This window comes from Topomyia yanbarensis, chromosome 1 (genome assembly GCF_030247195.1).
Source record: "Topomyia yanbarensis strain Yona2022 chromosome 1, ASM3024719v1, whole genome shotgun sequence".
NCBI lineage: Eukaryota > Metazoa > Arthropoda > Insecta > Diptera > Culicidae > Topomyia > Topomyia yanbarensis.
The window spans coordinates 57,198,376-57,214,940 of NC_080670.1; the positions used below are offsets into that span (position 1 = coordinate 57,198,376).

Sequence of the window (16,565 nt, forward strand, 5' to 3'; positions counted from 1 at the left end):
CGTCGTTAAGTAATACATATGCGGTGTATAACATATTTGTTATTGTTAAGGTTCAAAGAACTTTGGGTGAGCGTCTATAAGAATTGAACGCTTGATAATATGCATGAAAAAATGCGATCAACTTTGTCACCGGTTTATCCATATAAAGCATTTATTAATCTCTAAAAGAAGACAAAATTTGGTGCCAATAGGCCGGCGTCACGTGACGCATATGTAAAGTAACAATGGAATAAGTGCGATATCACACCTCTAGAATTTTTCTATGGAGTTATGTGAAGTCAAATACAAACATATTTGTATTTGGCGCTAATATGGTTTAAAACAATTGGAGAAAAAATGTTTTTATCTACATTTTCTCCACTGACGAAATATAGCATAGTGCATATTGCGTTGGCCTGCTAAGCCAAACCAAGTCTCGGTAATTCTCATCAGCTTAATCAGAAACCATTTCCCAACGGGACATCACGCAGGACTAGGAGTTTTCGTTTTTGGAGCTAGCGTCAATTTTGCGCTAGTTTAGTCCTGTCAGTAAGTTAGGTTCGGATTCTGATGAGAAGAACTCGACACGCCTTTCCAATAACTAATTAACTAGAGATAGTTAAGTAATTTTATTTTTGCGTTTAGAATGGACATTTATTCAAGCTCTTTTTGTTCGTTTCATGTGGTGTATAGATTCACTGTCGCAACATTGAGAATAAGTGGAAACATTGTCAATATGAAATATCTTATTCTACGCTTGTAGTGTAATTGTTCTGCTTCCATGTCAGAAGCATGTCGTGAAAATTGGCACTTATTTCTGGATTGTGCAGAATATATAAAAGATTTTAAGTATATAAATAACATTAAAACGTAGTTATCATAGTTCCGTGTTGGAATTTTAATAATTGAGGTCAAAGAGATTTCCTTAAATCACTATGAAATTGTCGATCAATATTCAGGCATGTCCGATTAAGGCACATAGTGCTTTCTTATAATCCCCTGATGTTTCGCTCTGTAATGGTAAAAAATATCATTAGTGTTAACTGCAATCAACATATTTGTATTGTAAGATAATACCTTCACAGCACTCATCAGCGTTTTATTGTACATTTGTTCGTATTCATCTTTGATGTTCTGAAGATCAATCTCCGCCCGGGAAACTATTATACGAATCAGTGTAGTATCATCCGTACCGAGTCCATCCATGGCTTCGAACAAGCGTTTCGCGAAAAAGTGTGGCGCCATCTGGACACATTCCACGATTGCGCTTAGTGCCTCGTAGTAGTCGCCGCTCAGTTCGGCTTTCAGTGCCTGTTCTATCGTACGTCCAGTCAGCTTTTTGTACTCCTCAAACACATACTCCAATTGATCGAAGCTCGAGTGTACTAGAATTTTACTAAACACAGCCTCATCGGTACCCCATTTGCCCTCACCCGCATCGTATAGTTGTTTGGCCTGGGCTACGGCATGGTCAGGGTCGAGAGTACCTGGTGGATCACGTGTGCCAGTGATGATCAGTGTTAGCAGCCGCCTGAAATTACCGGACGTTTCGGTGCAGACGTGTTCCGCCAGCGGTCTATTATACATTTCTTCGTACACTCGCGATATGTGCAGCATTTGTTCGTTGTTTTGTGAACAGAGAATCTCAATTAGCGCCCGCTCATTAGTGCCGATACCATCCATAGCTTTGTGTAGCTGTTTGCACAGATAGTTAACCGGTGGCAACATTAGACCGAGGATAACGTCTTCGAATTTTCCACCTAGCTCTGATTTCAGATCCTTGATCAGGTCCCGACCCAGCTCGCGAGTGAACGCCTCTGAGATCAGCTGCCGCTGCCAGTTGCAGCGGGCGCACAGGATGTCAATTATCGTCTGCTCGTCAGTTCCGAAGCCTTTCATGGCTTTACGTAATGCCGCAGCATCGGCCGAGGGGTTGAAGTTCTCGGCCGGGAACACCGTTGGTTTCGCCTGTCGATATAGAGGGAATATATTATTGAATGATCCTTTTGTGTCTATTTATTGTCGGTAACAACAAAATGATCGGGTACTCATAAACGGATACTCATGGAAAGGTTTGATGTCGGAAATTCTTTGCAACGATACTTTTTAATCCTAGAACGTTGCACTGGGGTTCAAATGTACCCCACGCCTTCTTTGGAGTCATGTGAAGACGAGAATTCGACATTTGTCGACCAGGGACCCTAACCATAAATAAATTTAGAGTTCCTAGTAAGAGTAGGAAAAGGAGGTATAACTAGTTTGCTTATAGCCTTCGTGGAAGCAGGTGTCAAAGTTGGCGTGGGGTACATTTGCCGTTAGCGTTTCGTCAGGTTTCGTGCTGTCAGTGGAAACGTGACTCGTGACAATGCCAGTTTAAATACTGGTTGTTTTACTACGTAAGTAACAATTAGTATTATAAAATCATTTTTAATCATTTGTTCAATTAATTTAATTTAATTTTGAAGAAGAAATAGAAGTAAAAGTAGATATCGTTCTCATTTTTGCTGATTTTTATTGTTTAATTTATCATGATTTTTAAAACAATGACTTGCAAGTATAATTTGCGTACAGAAAATGCTGTAACAATAACGTTGCGTGTTACCACTGTATTACTGCTCAGAAATATTTTTTTCATTTCAATTGCCACCCCATTTCGTGGTATTTTCAAACACCCGGTTTTTAAACTTTAACTCTGCCAAATAATTGCACTTTTTCAAAAATATCGAAATTCCATTTTATACTGTTTCTAGACCATTCTTTCAACTTTTAGAATGATTTGTTTTTCTTTTCAAATCAGTTCGCAAAGTTATAGTAATTCTTGTGAAAAAGCCAAACCGCGATTTTTTCACTTTTTTTTTCTCAAACCAATTTATGTATCATTGATTCAATAAATTCCGTACATTCACTTATACAGCTGTTTTCGCAATTAAAAAACGAAGAAAATGATGTATTATGCATTTTTTGCTTGCTTTTTTTCTCAAACCAATATATGTATCATTGATTCAATAAATTCCGTACATTCACTTATACAGCTGTTTTACCAATTAAAAAACGAAGAAAATGATGTATTATACATTTTTTTGCTTGCATTTCTACCTGCGAAAAGGGCGATCAAACGCGTGGGGTACATTTGTACCCCAGTGCAACGTTCTAGGGTGAAAACGCAAGTGCAACGTTCGAGGTTTAATATCGATGTTTTAACCCTTAAATGCATGAATCTCATTTTTCTTTGGTACTCATTTTTCGTTGTGGATACGATATTTACCTCTTGTTGAGGCTTTATATCACAGAATTCGGTATGTTGCCAAATGGCAACAGTATGCATTTAAGGGTTAAAAAGGGGCGCTCGGGAACTCAATGGTATCCCAATTGAAAAGTAATTAAACGTAAAAAATAAACGCCAAACATGATATTTTAATGGCAACATGCCATTAAAGTGCCAGTGCCAAATCGTGTAGTCGTGCTTCGTTTTCCTATCGTCCACATACACGGGGATCTTGAAACTTATTTATCTCGATAGATCGCCACGGTAAGAAGAAACATGACGGTTTCCTTTGTTTTTCAAATGCACAGTCGCTATCTTAAATAGTTTAACTACAAAAGTTGCTGGCATAGCGCCTAAAGTTTAAAGGATCAGCCATGGTAGATCCCTGAAAGCAAGTAGAATAAAGCATTTTTGAATCCACTGGATTAGGTTCCATGCGAAAAAAAACATATTTTTTTCGCCGTTCGTTGTCATTTTTGGCAACTAGCCGAGCCAAGAAGCCAGCTTATGTTGGCTTCACTCATTTTTCAAAGAAACGTCAAAACATTCACCCTCTTGGTTCACACTTATGAACATAACTCGAAATAAACGATCCCTGCCTTCGCCTTTCAATGTTTTTTGAGTATTTTCTACGAATTTCATTGCATAAAATATGTCATCGCCTTGAATTCAAAGTTATTGGCTGAATAAATGTTTACTATACGTTGCGATTCATTGTCGTTTGAAAATTCGGCAAAAGCTGCAACAGCTATTTTGGCCCATGCGGGTTTAATGCAATAGCAAAGCAATCTGTTTACGCTTCCACTCCATTGTTCGAAATCCGTGGGCCATTTTTTCAAGTGGTATGTTGTTATGTAAAATAGAATAAAAATAGAAAATATATGGTGAAGAGCCTATTTTCACCATATTAAGGAGAGTACCTCATTATTCATGAATTACTGGGAACACAATCGCTGGAATGCGCATAAATTGGCATTAACAGCTTTGCTTCGTTGTTAAGAACCAATCATATAATACAAATGCCCTGAAAATGATGAATTGCATTTGACCTAATGCGTTGAACAAAGATGGCAGACATTACTCTAATCAATGGCTTCGAATGGGTAGTGTGGTAATAGAAACATGGCGTAAATCGGCTCATTACCTCCATATGTTTTTTGACGTAGGATTACGTCTTTGCTTTCGATATGCAGTTTGCAAATTCAACAAAAACAGTATGTAACGAAAAGTGATTAGGTTTTAAACCCTTTAAATTCCCCTAATAAAAATATTATACACGAACATTAACCCATATAGTCTGTGGTAATTCCATGTCAGGTTAACAAACTTTTGATTTTCTTCGACCTTCTTACGCGCAGTTTAGCGAAAAATAATTGACGCGTATATTTCTACCCAATTTTTTTTCAAGTTTTTTTGATGCATGGAAAAATTTTCAAATAACGGAGGCTGCATTTACATAAGAGCTCACTTTGCTTTGCTATTTGACTTATGTAGGTTTTTTTTAACTAAGCCAATATTTTTTTTTTTTATTGGGAAAATTGAGTAAAGAGTGGATCCCGAAATATTTCAATTATATCAGTAAAGTAAGCAACTTTTAGTAGATGTCCTGGCCTGATAGATTTTACAATCATGCTAGCAACAGGCAACTATAATAATAATGTCGATATAAAAGCTGGCCTTAGTGTAAATGTGCAAATTTAGCTTGAGAAAGTTTGTTTTTAGCGATGAATAACACGAAGTTACCAGCAATGGGAAGAGAAAATTAAAAATCAAAACTTTTTACTATACTTGCTGATATCGAACACAACCAAATTTTTTGATGTTCCATTCAAAATTATTTATTCGAAAATGTTTAATCTGGATAACAATACTTTCTCAGGATTCAAATCCTTGAAAATGTAGGCTTTAAAGCTGAAAATAATTACGAAGAGTTTCACAATTTAAATCTCGAAAGAAAAGCCCGCTTTCTACCATTATTTTAAAGCTTAGTGCGACAGCCTGACATTTTTGGGATGCAAAATAAATTATTTCAGAATAATATTCAGAGAGAATCCTAATGGAAGACGTATAAGAGATTGAACGAGTGACGACCGGTTTTCGAATCCTTAGTTTTCATTAAATCCAGTTGTTCTGAAAATCGGTGTCTGTCGAGGTACAGAACCGATATTCAAATTTCAATAGCTTCGAGAAAGCTTAATTGAGACAAAACTATAATCTATAATCTCTAGTCGCTTATCTCTTAAAGATGTAAAAAACTTTTTTTGATTTGGTGAAAATTATCTCACACCTCACAGGTTACTACGAGAAGTTTGAGACGTGTTTCGCAATGTCGTTTAAAAACAACATTGCGCATTTAACGGAACTACCTACTATCCAGCAGTTTAATATGAACTGACTGCTTTTTTAATTACCTGTTTTCCGCCGTAATCAACAACCACTTGTTATCTATGTAGTCTTTATCACGTTATCGTTTTGTTTGCGATCTCTTATCAATAGTTGCTGTTTTATTTCCCACCATACACGGACATTCCACCTAATGTAAAAACTTTTCTTTTAATGCATATGCTAGGGTATATGGTGCTTATGGGGTTTTTTATTTGTTTATTTTGGCTTCTGTGGAGTGCATTAAATGTCTGCCTCATACTGCAAAAGTTATGAAGTTTTTGGGGTTGTTGGCTAACTTATCTTGTTTAACCATTAATTTACAGTTATTATTGTTTAGTGATAAATGGTCCCTGGGTACAAAAATACATAATGAGCTACTTCGTAATGGATATAGATTAGAGGTTTCGACTTTAAAATGCTTGCAAACAGTAGCATTTTGTCCCATCTATATGCTCTAAACTTGTAGCATCTTAGATATTCGAATTATTGCAGCATTTACACGCCACAATACTTAAATGCGCAATAATTGTGATAATGATGTTAAAAATGGACTTATGATATACATTCGAAAAGGATCGACAGGATGCTAGTATTAATTAGTCCAGGTGTTTGCGTACTAGTGTAGTATTGTTTCGTGGGACGTTGAATATCATAGTAAATAAAGTTTTAAGAAAGTCTCAAATACTTTCAGGATGGAAACCACATCACATCATGTTTATAGACGGCGAGGGTTACACACTACTTGAGCTGTTTTCAGCACTAAACGACACAATTATTTGCACGTGACTCTTACACTGTAACTTGCCACGGTATGCAAAGTGCACCTCTGGAACAGGTTTATGCCTTATTGTGAAACCAAATCAGGCCCATCAGTATATGTTCACCGTCATTGACTACTGATGATGCTAGCATACGCATACGGCACACATTGAGGACACGTCAACTATTGGTACCAACGGAGGTCTCCCATCCTACTGCCACTATTATTTTCGCATAACGTTATTACGCATTCATGATGATTCATAACATTGTACTTTGTGTTACTATTCAGCGCACATTCTGTGAATTCTTCTCGATGTTAAGCGCTAGATTTCGTCCGTGTCCAAAAATAACTGTGGTGATAAAGTTTAATGTTTACAAAATACTTACAGTGTAATACCAAGACATTTTTGCACTACTTGTTCAAGTTTGCACTTCACCGATAAGTAACCTTGCTTAGATAGTGCCTTATTTGCTTAGTTGTTCTTATGTCAAATCTACACTGATGAGTCACACCGAAAAAAGGCTGCTCTGTTCTATTTCGCACTAAACTGTATAATTAGCGGTGAGATCTCTCTTGCGATCTTCCCACTTTGCACTGTCCGAATCGACTGATCTCGTATTTCTACTTCGCCGGTTGCTTGGTCAGTCTGCCGCCACGCCTGGTCGCATATACTAATATATCAAAGTTGTATTTCCTCTCCGCAGTAATTTGCAGTATGCTTCTATCAACACATTGAGAAGAGAGTTTTCTGGTTTTTCATTTTCTTTTCATAACCACGATGACTAGATTTTGTCTAGACTATCCGTGGTTACCCTAATCGAATCCACGTCACTGTTGCTGTATGTATTTATTATATAGCGAGACGTCATCCGGTCTTTCGCGAAAATTGGAAATAACGCTTTCCACAATAATGATTCATTTGCTAATCATCAGCTTGCATCATGCGGAAAACAAAAAAATATATTCCTTTCAATATTAAAAAAATATTCTTACCAGGAGATATTCAATACACAAAATATCGAAGGGCAGCACCTACCCCGATCCTACATCACTCCTGGCATTACGTTCCAGGCAATACCACCGACGAAGTATTACCCCACTATTCCTGCTCTTTAAAGTACCTTTACATCACAGGCATGCTCACGTGTCTCACCATCAATTGCCAGTTATTGTATCCTATCACGATGGTGTAGCGTATAATTACAAACTAATGCAGTACTCTAGTAGTTCGTTTTGTTATGTTGAAGTTAAACGTTTCTTAAATAAAGAAATCAGAAATAAAGACTTCACTGAACTTATGAATTGAATAACAATTTTGGAGCATTAAGGCGATCGGCTCATGCAACGGATAAATGTTATGTTGCTTATGTTAGGTCGATATTGGAACATTGCAGGATTATTTTGGTGCAAAAGCACACAAAAAGAACGAATAAAATCGATACAAAAACAGTTTTTATTATTTGCCCTTCGTAAACTAATCTGAACAGCGTTTCCTCTGCCATCTTATGAAGCACGCTGCATGCTTATCAGTATACAAACATTAAAGGAGCAGAAATTTTATCCAAATTGAACTTGCATAAATCGAAATCGAAGTATACCTCATTATCGAAGTATACCTCATTATCGTACACACGAATGATCTCAAAATTGTAAAATCAATTGATGCGAAATTACTAAATTGAAACTAAAATAATATTTGGTGCATAAAAAAATCTAACGCAAAAGGGGATAATTCTGTAAAGGCAGTAATTGCTTCATTCACAATGTATTTGTGTATATATGGGTCATTCCACGTCAGATTTACAATCAAAATTTTTATTCATTCAAAACTTTTGTTTTGCATTCTTTAGCTAAAAATAATTGACAAGTATTTTTTTGTTTTGGCAGAATATAGTAATTTTTTCAAGTTATGAGTTTTTGAACTTTTTATATTAATAAAATTGAATTTTCCTCAATCACTGATAGCTCGGAAACTATTCGATGTATGGAAAAAATATTTAGTAATAAAAGTTACGTTTTTGCATGACCTTATCAGAGAAATCTACGAAAGATGTTTTGTTTGTTATATAACTTATACACTATTATGAAATTTTTATAAACGAATTGATTTTTTTAAAGTTTGACCATTTTTTGCTTATTTTTTCTTTAAATATTAAAAATCACGACTGTACTTCGAAATCCATTCTGAAATTTTCACACGATCTTCTCAGTGTAATTAAAAATATTTTCAAAAAATAAAAAGAAATTTAGTCGAGCTTAAGAAATATTTAATTAGTTTCTAGTATTTGCAGTATACATAACACAAATAAAAAAAACAACTATTACATTTTTTGATGAACTCATGCGAAGACGCAACTTTTATTATTTAATATTTTTTCCATGCATCGAATAGTTTTCGAGTTATCAGTGATTGGAAAATATTAAATTTTATGAAATTCAGAAGTTTAAAAACTCATCGCTTGAAAAAATACATTATATCCAACCAAAACAAAAAATACGTGTTAATTATTTTTAACTAAAGAATGCCAGAAATATTTTGGAAGAATTTGAAATTTTGGTTGCAAATCTGATGTGGAATGACACCCGCATCCTGCAAGTGTTAGAAACAAATTAAATATTTTTTTCAAGTGGGACTATTTTTTTTTGAAAATATTTATAATTATATTGAAAAGATTTTGTGAAAACTTTAGAATGAATTTCGAAGCACTTTACAAGATATTTCAATTATAATAGGTACAATATGATGATACACACGCTCGTGAAATCCCTACGACCCACACATATCTGATCAATACAGTGAATATCACATTCACTGCCACCTGCTGCAATTGGCCTAAAGCAGTGTTTTAGTGGGCGACATTGCCTGTCTCGCCATTGTAGTGATTCTGACGGGGAATCTAGTTCTACAGCTCCAATAGGACAACACTCGAAAAAACATACTGGGCGTTTAGCGTAAAATTGTGGTTTTTAATGTTTAATGATATCCACTCCAAAATTTTACACAATTAGAAGGATTCCAATTATTCAAAGAAAAAAAGCAAACAAGATTGGTCTAACTTTAAAAAAAAAATTGTTTATGAAAATTGCATAATAATTATATAATAAACAAAACTTTTTCCCTATTTTTTTCCGGCAAGGTCATACAAATACGCAAATTTTCTTATTTAATTGTTTTCTTCATGCATGGAATAGTTTCCGAATTATTAATGATGGGGAAGGTTCAAACTTGAAAAAATCATATTCAGCTAAAACAAAAATTACGTATCAATTATTTTTAATTAAAGAATGCAAGAAAAAAATTTGAAAGGAATTAAAATTTTGGTTGTAAATCTGACGTTGGACCCATATGTATAATAGTAATTAAGAAATAAATGTGGCTGAATCTGTAACCATACCAATCTACATCGATTCATGAAGTAAATAAATAAAAAAATGAAATTTAAAATAAAATTAAAAATATTGGCATTGCATGACGTTTACGAAGTACATAAGGGGGTCTAATCTGTAACAGGCATAATAATGACCCGTTTTATCAGCCCCATGCTAGGCCCCATGGTGAATTTCACACTGAAAATCGGGATATATTTTTTTTCTTTCTTTTTAATAAACCCACAGCTAACAGACGTTTAGGCTCGATTTGAAACATGTGTAAATACCCGCTACATACTGAAATTCCGAATAAATTAGACGTCCGAAACACGTTTGTAGGTGGCGCAGTGATCGATGCAATGCAGTTAGAGTGCGGCTGTCAATCACGTGTAGCAAACAGTTGCGTAGATGGCAATAGTGAAGCACTATTTTCCAACGTACATCAATTTGAAATTTTACAGAGATTTTTAACCCTCCGGCACTCGCGCCGTTGCATTTTGTACAACACCTTCCGAAACTCTAGCGAAATTTTCTCTCAGCACCAACGGCTGCTCATTCGGGGAGCCAACCGCGCAAGTGCCGGGGGGTTAAGGAAATTTTGTTCTAGTCCAAATGTCTGTTATCTGTGATAAACCTATAGCACCTAGACATACCTTCACAACTGTGTCATTATTTAGCATAAATTTCCCTTACAAAAAAGAAATTTTCTTTTTCTTTTTTTTTATATTCTGCATCCATTCGCTATGGAATATATGCTCAAAAAAGACTCGAATTTGCGTTGATTCGTCTGTTAGTGACCATCAGTGTTACGAAATTTCAAAATCATTTACCTATTTCTGCTTGAATTTACCGAAACCGACATTCAGATTCAACGCCTCTGTCATTCATTCAATTTTCAACTGACTGAAATTTCATGCAGAATCGAATGCTTGAGTGCAGAGGAAATATAAATTCATTCACCAACCAAAGCATTCATTTGTTATTATGCCGACAGTTTGAAAGCAGAATTTAGCATCTTCTACATTTTCGAGCATAAGTGAACTGCGTAATATATATCTGGTGCACTTTTGATCGATAATCCCTCTCAGAGCCAGCATAGAAATAAAATTCACTTTGCTTCTGAAACCGAACATGTCCGTACCTGAAAGCGCTGCGTCGGGCGAACGAATGACGATGGAAACGAACCAAAAATTTCATTCATCGCAGCGGGCTTGAATTGAATTTCGTTTTCTTTCAAGTTCATGCAGCGATGTCAATTTTTTTAAGCTCTGGTGACCATCAGACGGATATTCATATGAGGTTGACAAAATCGGGGTAGAGAAAATTCGGGGCAGACAAAATCGGGGGCTAAATAAGCATTACAGTGAAGACCTAATTATCTACCTACCTTATCTATCCCGATTATGTCAACTTTTTGACCCGATTTTGTCAGCGTTGTATGAAAATTCATTTGATGGGCTCTAGCAGACGAACTAAGTTAATTTCTAGTAAATCATTTCTTTAGCATATTTTTCTTATCCTAGAAATCAGAAATATGGAAAAATAAAATTTTTATTTTAATTTTAATTTTGCAATGTGCAAATTTATATAGAATAATCATAAAGGGTTATGAGGCTATGTCAGAGCTGCCATTTATATAGATTTATTTGTATTATACAGATTTATAATCGCAGATATAGACCGGATACATAATACAGATTTAATATAGATTTTCCATACACAATACAGATTTATACAGATTTTTTTTTGCAATTTCCATTGACAACGTCATTAGAGGACCCTTCCTGCAGCCCTGTTCATTAACAGTGGCCATTTCTTAAATAAATTATTATCAAATGAACCATAACACTTTTTATATTTAAAACAAATTAAATCTATTGAGCCGGGAAATGTATAGATTATTTAAAAATACTCATTTTATGCACCTTTTTTAATGTTTGACTTTATAGTAGACAATAGAGATGGGCGAAACAGTTCACTTCGAAGAACCATTCCCGACTGAACAGTTCTGTAAAAAGAACTAGTTCAGATGAACCGTTCTTCCGTTCAGCTGATATTTTACTTGTATCTAGCGAATGTCTCTCAAAACATTCGATTCTTGGAGACTATTATACCCCCTATTTTACCCCTGTATGCTTAACAAGTTCAAGGGTAGCGATTTCTTCATGATGTATAACTAGAGAAATAGAGAATGTGATGAGTCGTTCTTCGCCAGTTCCATTCTGGGAGAGCACAGAGAGCGGTTTGTGGGACGGCAAGTCGGTTCATTTTCATTCGTTCGCTTAAAAATCGGTCCGAGAAATTCGCCAAACGGCTTTGGGTCAGGTTCAGTTCATTCGCTTTGAAGAGAATTGAGAACTACCGTTCTTTTAAAAAGAACTTCCGTTCGCTCATTCACTTCGAAGAACCAGTTCACTTGAACCGTTCGCGAACGAATGGCCCATCTCTAGTAGACAATACTTCAAACTTTTAAATGCGCTTCAATTATCAAAACTTTTTTTTCATTGATTACAGACAAATACAGATTTTTTATATTGAGGATATAGATTTTCAACAAAATCATTTGGCAGCTCATGTCTAGGGACTATAAAAGAATAAGAGCTTCGGTTTATTAATAAAAAAGAAAAAAATTATATGTCCAGATTTTATCAATGTCCCCGTTTTGTCAGCCCAAAATTCACCAAGGTGAGAATGCAAATTTAGCGAGAATTTTGAGATTTTAATAAAACTAAACTACTTAGCCTTATCACGTCTTTGGAAAAGTTTTCGTTGTTTGTGAGTCCCTTCTTTTTGTTAAAACAATAATTAGGGTGGTTCTCATTTTACCAAGATACAAAAAACACTTTTTAATCATTCTAGCTAGAACCATACGACCTTCAGTGAAAGTTTGCTGAAGACATGTAAGCTGTAGCTGTCATATTTTTCATTTTACAACAAATTTAAAATCAAAGGTTAGGGTCTTTATTAGCAAAACTCTTTTATTCAAATAACTTAGTAACTGTATACACTGATATTTTATTTCGAGAAAGGTAATAGCAAATACTTCTTCTTCTTCTTCTTCGCTTCTGTTGGGCTTGTTTGTGAAACAAAGCCCAAAATGGCACAGCATATAAAGCTATATTGCCAGTTAATTTTCGTTTATAGTCCAATGGACTTTACTTTTTGTGACTAACCGACGATAAACTCGCAGCGCCACAAAATTGGTCCACCACAGCACGAGTAATTCGCCCAATCAAGGTGAAAAAAGCGAATTATCTAGCACTCGGTGAAAACCAACACGTCGACACGTTGAAATTTTCACCGGAAGTGAATAGCAAATACAAATACATATTTGTATTTGGTAATTGGCAATTCTACGTTGAAACCGCTCGCAGATAGCGCTGGAAGGAAAGTGTTACTGATTTGATTCTGTTCTGTCATAGTGCATATATTTTCTGTAAACAATGGTAAAAAATGACTTTTAAACACCAAATTACCGATCAATTTGTTGATAATTGTTTATGAAAATGAAGGAAAACCATCATTTTATAAGGTGATGAGTAAATATCTTGCGAAAAGAGTGTAAAACATAGTGGTTTCTAATATTATTCGCAGAGCTACATGCGCGCTGTTTCGAAATGTAATTTGTTGAGCACCGTAGCCGCCGCAACGGCATTTCCCGTTCGTCCTAAGTTAAGCTAAACCACAGATAACAGACGTTTAGGCTAGAACAAAATTTCTTCAAAAACCTGTGTAAACTTTCAAATTGATATACGTTGAAAATCCGTGTTTCACTATTGCCATCTGCGCAACTGTTTGCTACACGTGTTTGACAGCTGCACTCTAACTGCATTGTAGTGATCACTGCGCCATCTGCAAACGTTTGCCAAACATGTTTCAGACATCTGATTTATTCGGAATTTCAGTAGCGGGTATTTACACACGATTCAAATCGAGCCTAAACGTCTGTTATCTGTGGCTAAACCTTCATGAGATGGTGAAAATTCATGAAACTCTCCAGATCAGGCGAGGAAAGAATATATCCGGCTAATAGGAAAGTGACATCTTTGTATCATGCACAGCCGATCCTTCTCTCCGATAGTCTTCACTGAATCTCCTACGTAGTTCAAAATATGAAGGAGTTTGACATTGGTACTGATTTGGTCTCGGTTTCGAGTTGGAACTTTATTTATGAAACGATTTTTTATAACCACAATAATACCCCGATTACATTTCGAAGAAATGTATGAGTGTAATAGTTGCAAATGGCTGTAATTTCAGAATAATTGCAAATAAAACTAAATTTCTTACTCGTTTCATTCATATTTTGGCAGTGGTAAGCTTTTTCCGAGAAGATAATGAAGATTTTGTTGTAAGCTACGACTCACTTACGGGTGAAAAAAAAGCAAACTGTATCACTTTGCCAGTTCATGAGCTGAATCATAGGTGTCGCATGACTAATTTTGGCTTTGCCGCAAATCGCCAATAGGTAAAATAGCTTCATTTAAAAGTTGTTCAAAAAATAGCGCGGCCGCCCTCTCCCTAATGGTTGCAAAATAGGCTCATTACCATACTTTAAAAATAACCCGGTAAAACACTAAATTTTAGAAATTTCATCGAGTTCAGAAATATATTTTAAAAGACCTCAACGGTAACCCTTTAAATAAAAGTCGTCGAGCTTTATTTCCTTTGTCCACTCGTATACAATAAGTTGTGTGCAATCTACATGAGAGCATATCAGTACACGGTTAAATAAAACAACCTGCAGAATAAGTTCTTTTAACTTACTTTTGAGTTGTGCGTCTCTTTCGCACTTATTAGTGTTGTCAAAAACAAAACGAGAGATTCGACTCAGTCGAGGTCTTCCGTGGAGGAAGGTACTTTTGAGTTGTTTGGGGTGAACTCAAAATTAGGTAAATTCAACTTAAATTGGAGTATAAAAAACCTATCAATGAGTTGTAATTTTTGCCGTGGTTAAATGGAAACTACCTTCAACACGGTTTACTTAATTTTAAGTTCCCCCACGATACCACGAGATTGAGTCAAAGGAACTCAATTTTAGGTAGTTTTTCGTTTCCGTGTAAGTTTTCGTTATTTACTTTCATCTGAAGTGCTCAACGCTCTCTCGGACTCTCTCTAACTGTACATACATATAACGTCAAATCATTCCGGTTTGTCAGGCCGCTCTTGATGTATATGTTAGTTGTGTTGTGTTCAATTGCATATCGTAGTCTACGCAATTAACTGAATACGACTAATGGTGTTTGGTCTCGTACATTCCCTCTATAAAACTTAGCTTTAGGGATTTCATTGGGCCACTACATATTTGAAGAACTACTTTTGTGTACAGTCAGAATGCTGCGTCATACATTTGTATCAAGACCGGTTTTCTCGGGATTAGGTGAGTAATCTACTCAGGTACTAAGATAGTGAAGGCTCTAAAGACGTGCTCGAGTATCATTTAAAATTTATTATCTCAATCTCCACTTTTAGCCACGTCGTCTCATCTGCGATGTTTCGGTACGCAAACGGTGGCCTACTCGAAACCTCGTACAGCAATCGTCATGCTCAATATGGGAGGCCCTCAGAATACCGATCAGGTTCACGACTATTTGCACAGGATTATGACCGATAGAGACATGATCCAATTGCCTGTTCAAAGGTAATGGAATGTAAGGTTCCAGCTTCATGAAATTTAATACTCTTTCTTCACATTGGGCAGCAAGTTGGGCCCCTGGATCGCCAAGCGTCGCACTCCGGAGGTACAGAAAAAATACTCGGAAATCGGCGGTGGATCGCCCATTCTTAAGTGGACCAACCTACAGGGACAACTGTTGTGCCAGCAGTTGGATCTAGTATCTCCAGAAACGGCACCTCATAAACATTACGTAGCCTTTCGTTATGTAACGCCGCTAACGGAGGACGCTCTGCAGCAAGTTGAAAAGGATAAACCCGAACGAGTGGTCCTTTTTTCGCAGTATCCTCAGTACAGCTGTGCCACTTCAGGATCCAGCTTCAATGCAATCTTTTCGCATTATAAAAATAACAAAAACGCTCTCACCAATACGAAGTGGAGTATTATCGACCGCTGGGGCACGCATCCATTGCTAGCAAAGACGTTTGCCGATAACATCCGGAAGGAACTTGATAAATTCCCGGAAGAAAAACGTAAGGATGTCATTTTGCTTTTCTCTGCCCATTCACTACCACTGAAGGCAGTCAATCGAGGCGATTCCTACCCTTCGGAAATAGGTGCTTCTGTCCAAAATGTTATGGATGAGCTAAAATACTGCAACCCATACTGTTTAGTATGGCAATCGAAGGTTGGGCCTCTGCCCTGGTTGGAACCGTTTACTGAGGATGCCATCAAGGGGTACGTAAAACAAGGTAAGAAAAATTTTATCCTGATTCCGATTGCTTTCGTCAACGAGCATATCGAAACGTTACATGAATTGGATATTGAGTATTGCACCGAGTTGGCTCACGAGGTCGGAGCGGAGAAGATAGGCCGCGCGGCCGCCCCAAATGATCATCCGCTGTTTATCGATGCCTTGACTGATGTCGTGCACAGTCATTTACAAAACGGTTACAGTGTGAATCCTAAGTTTCTCCTGCGATGCCCTGCTTGTGTGAATGCAAAGTGTTCAACTAGCAAGGAGTGGTTTCGACAAATGTGTAACTAGAGATAATTCTAAGGTTATAGCTTTCGTTGGGGTGGACATGGTTCAATCGAGAGTGTGATAAATTTGTGTAGAAAATACTTCATTTGCTTCTCGTTGAAAAATCCGAAAATCCCCTTGTTATATTTCGTTGGTACCACATCAG

At 36.4% G+C, this 16,565-nt stretch overlaps 2 protein-coding genes across 2 annotated transcripts; one reads left to right on the forward strand and one right to left on the reverse strand.

Moving 5' to 3' along the window:
- Positions 1-603: 603 nt before the first annotated feature.
- On the reverse strand, positions 604-7,047 carry LOC131677693 (annexin B10-like). Its single transcript, XM_058957660.1, has 3 exons — positions 6,779-7,047; positions 1,057-1,947; positions 604-991 (listed from the first exon to the last, which is right to left on the reverse strand). The coding sequence occupies exons 1-3, from the start codon at positions 6,794-6,796 to the stop codon at positions 935-937; spliced, it is 966 nt and encodes a 321-aa protein (XP_058813643.1). The 5' UTR covers positions 6,797-7,047; the 3' UTR covers positions 604-934.
- A 7,891-nt stretch (positions 7,048-14,938) lies between these two features.
- LOC131677687 (ferrochelatase, mitochondrial) lies at positions 14,939-16,500 on the forward strand. Its single transcript, XM_058957653.1, has 3 exons — positions 14,939-15,141; positions 15,234-15,402; positions 15,463-16,500. Exons 1-3 carry the CDS (start codon positions 15,096-15,098, stop codon positions 16,421-16,423), a joined length of 1,176 nt encoding a protein of 391 aa, XP_058813636.1. The 5' UTR covers positions 14,939-15,095; the 3' UTR covers positions 16,424-16,500.
- The last annotated feature ends 65 nt before the right edge of the window (positions 16,501-16,565 follow it).

What these genes read in the sequence shown, in the direction of transcription:
- LOC131677693 (XM_058957660.1), bottom strand. An exon ending in CGCTGATGAGTGCTGTGAAG is followed by an intron (nt 992 to 1,056) that starts GTATTATCTTAC and finishes TTACCATTACAG; the next exon opens with AGCGAAACATCAGGGGATTA.
- LOC131677687 (XM_058957653.1), top strand. Translation starts at nt 15,096, where the DNA reads ATGCTGCGTCATACATTTGTATCAAGACCGGTTTTCTCGGGATTAG. An exon ending in ACCGGTTTTCTCGGGATTAG is followed by an intron (nt 15,142 to 15,233) that starts GTGAGTAATCTA and finishes CTCCACTTTTAG; the next exon opens with CCACGTCGTCTCATCTGCGA. An exon ending in ATCCAATTGCCTGTTCAAAG is followed by an intron (nt 15,403 to 15,462) that starts GTAATGGAATGT and finishes CACATTGGGCAG; the next exon opens with CAAGTTGGGCCCCTGGATCG.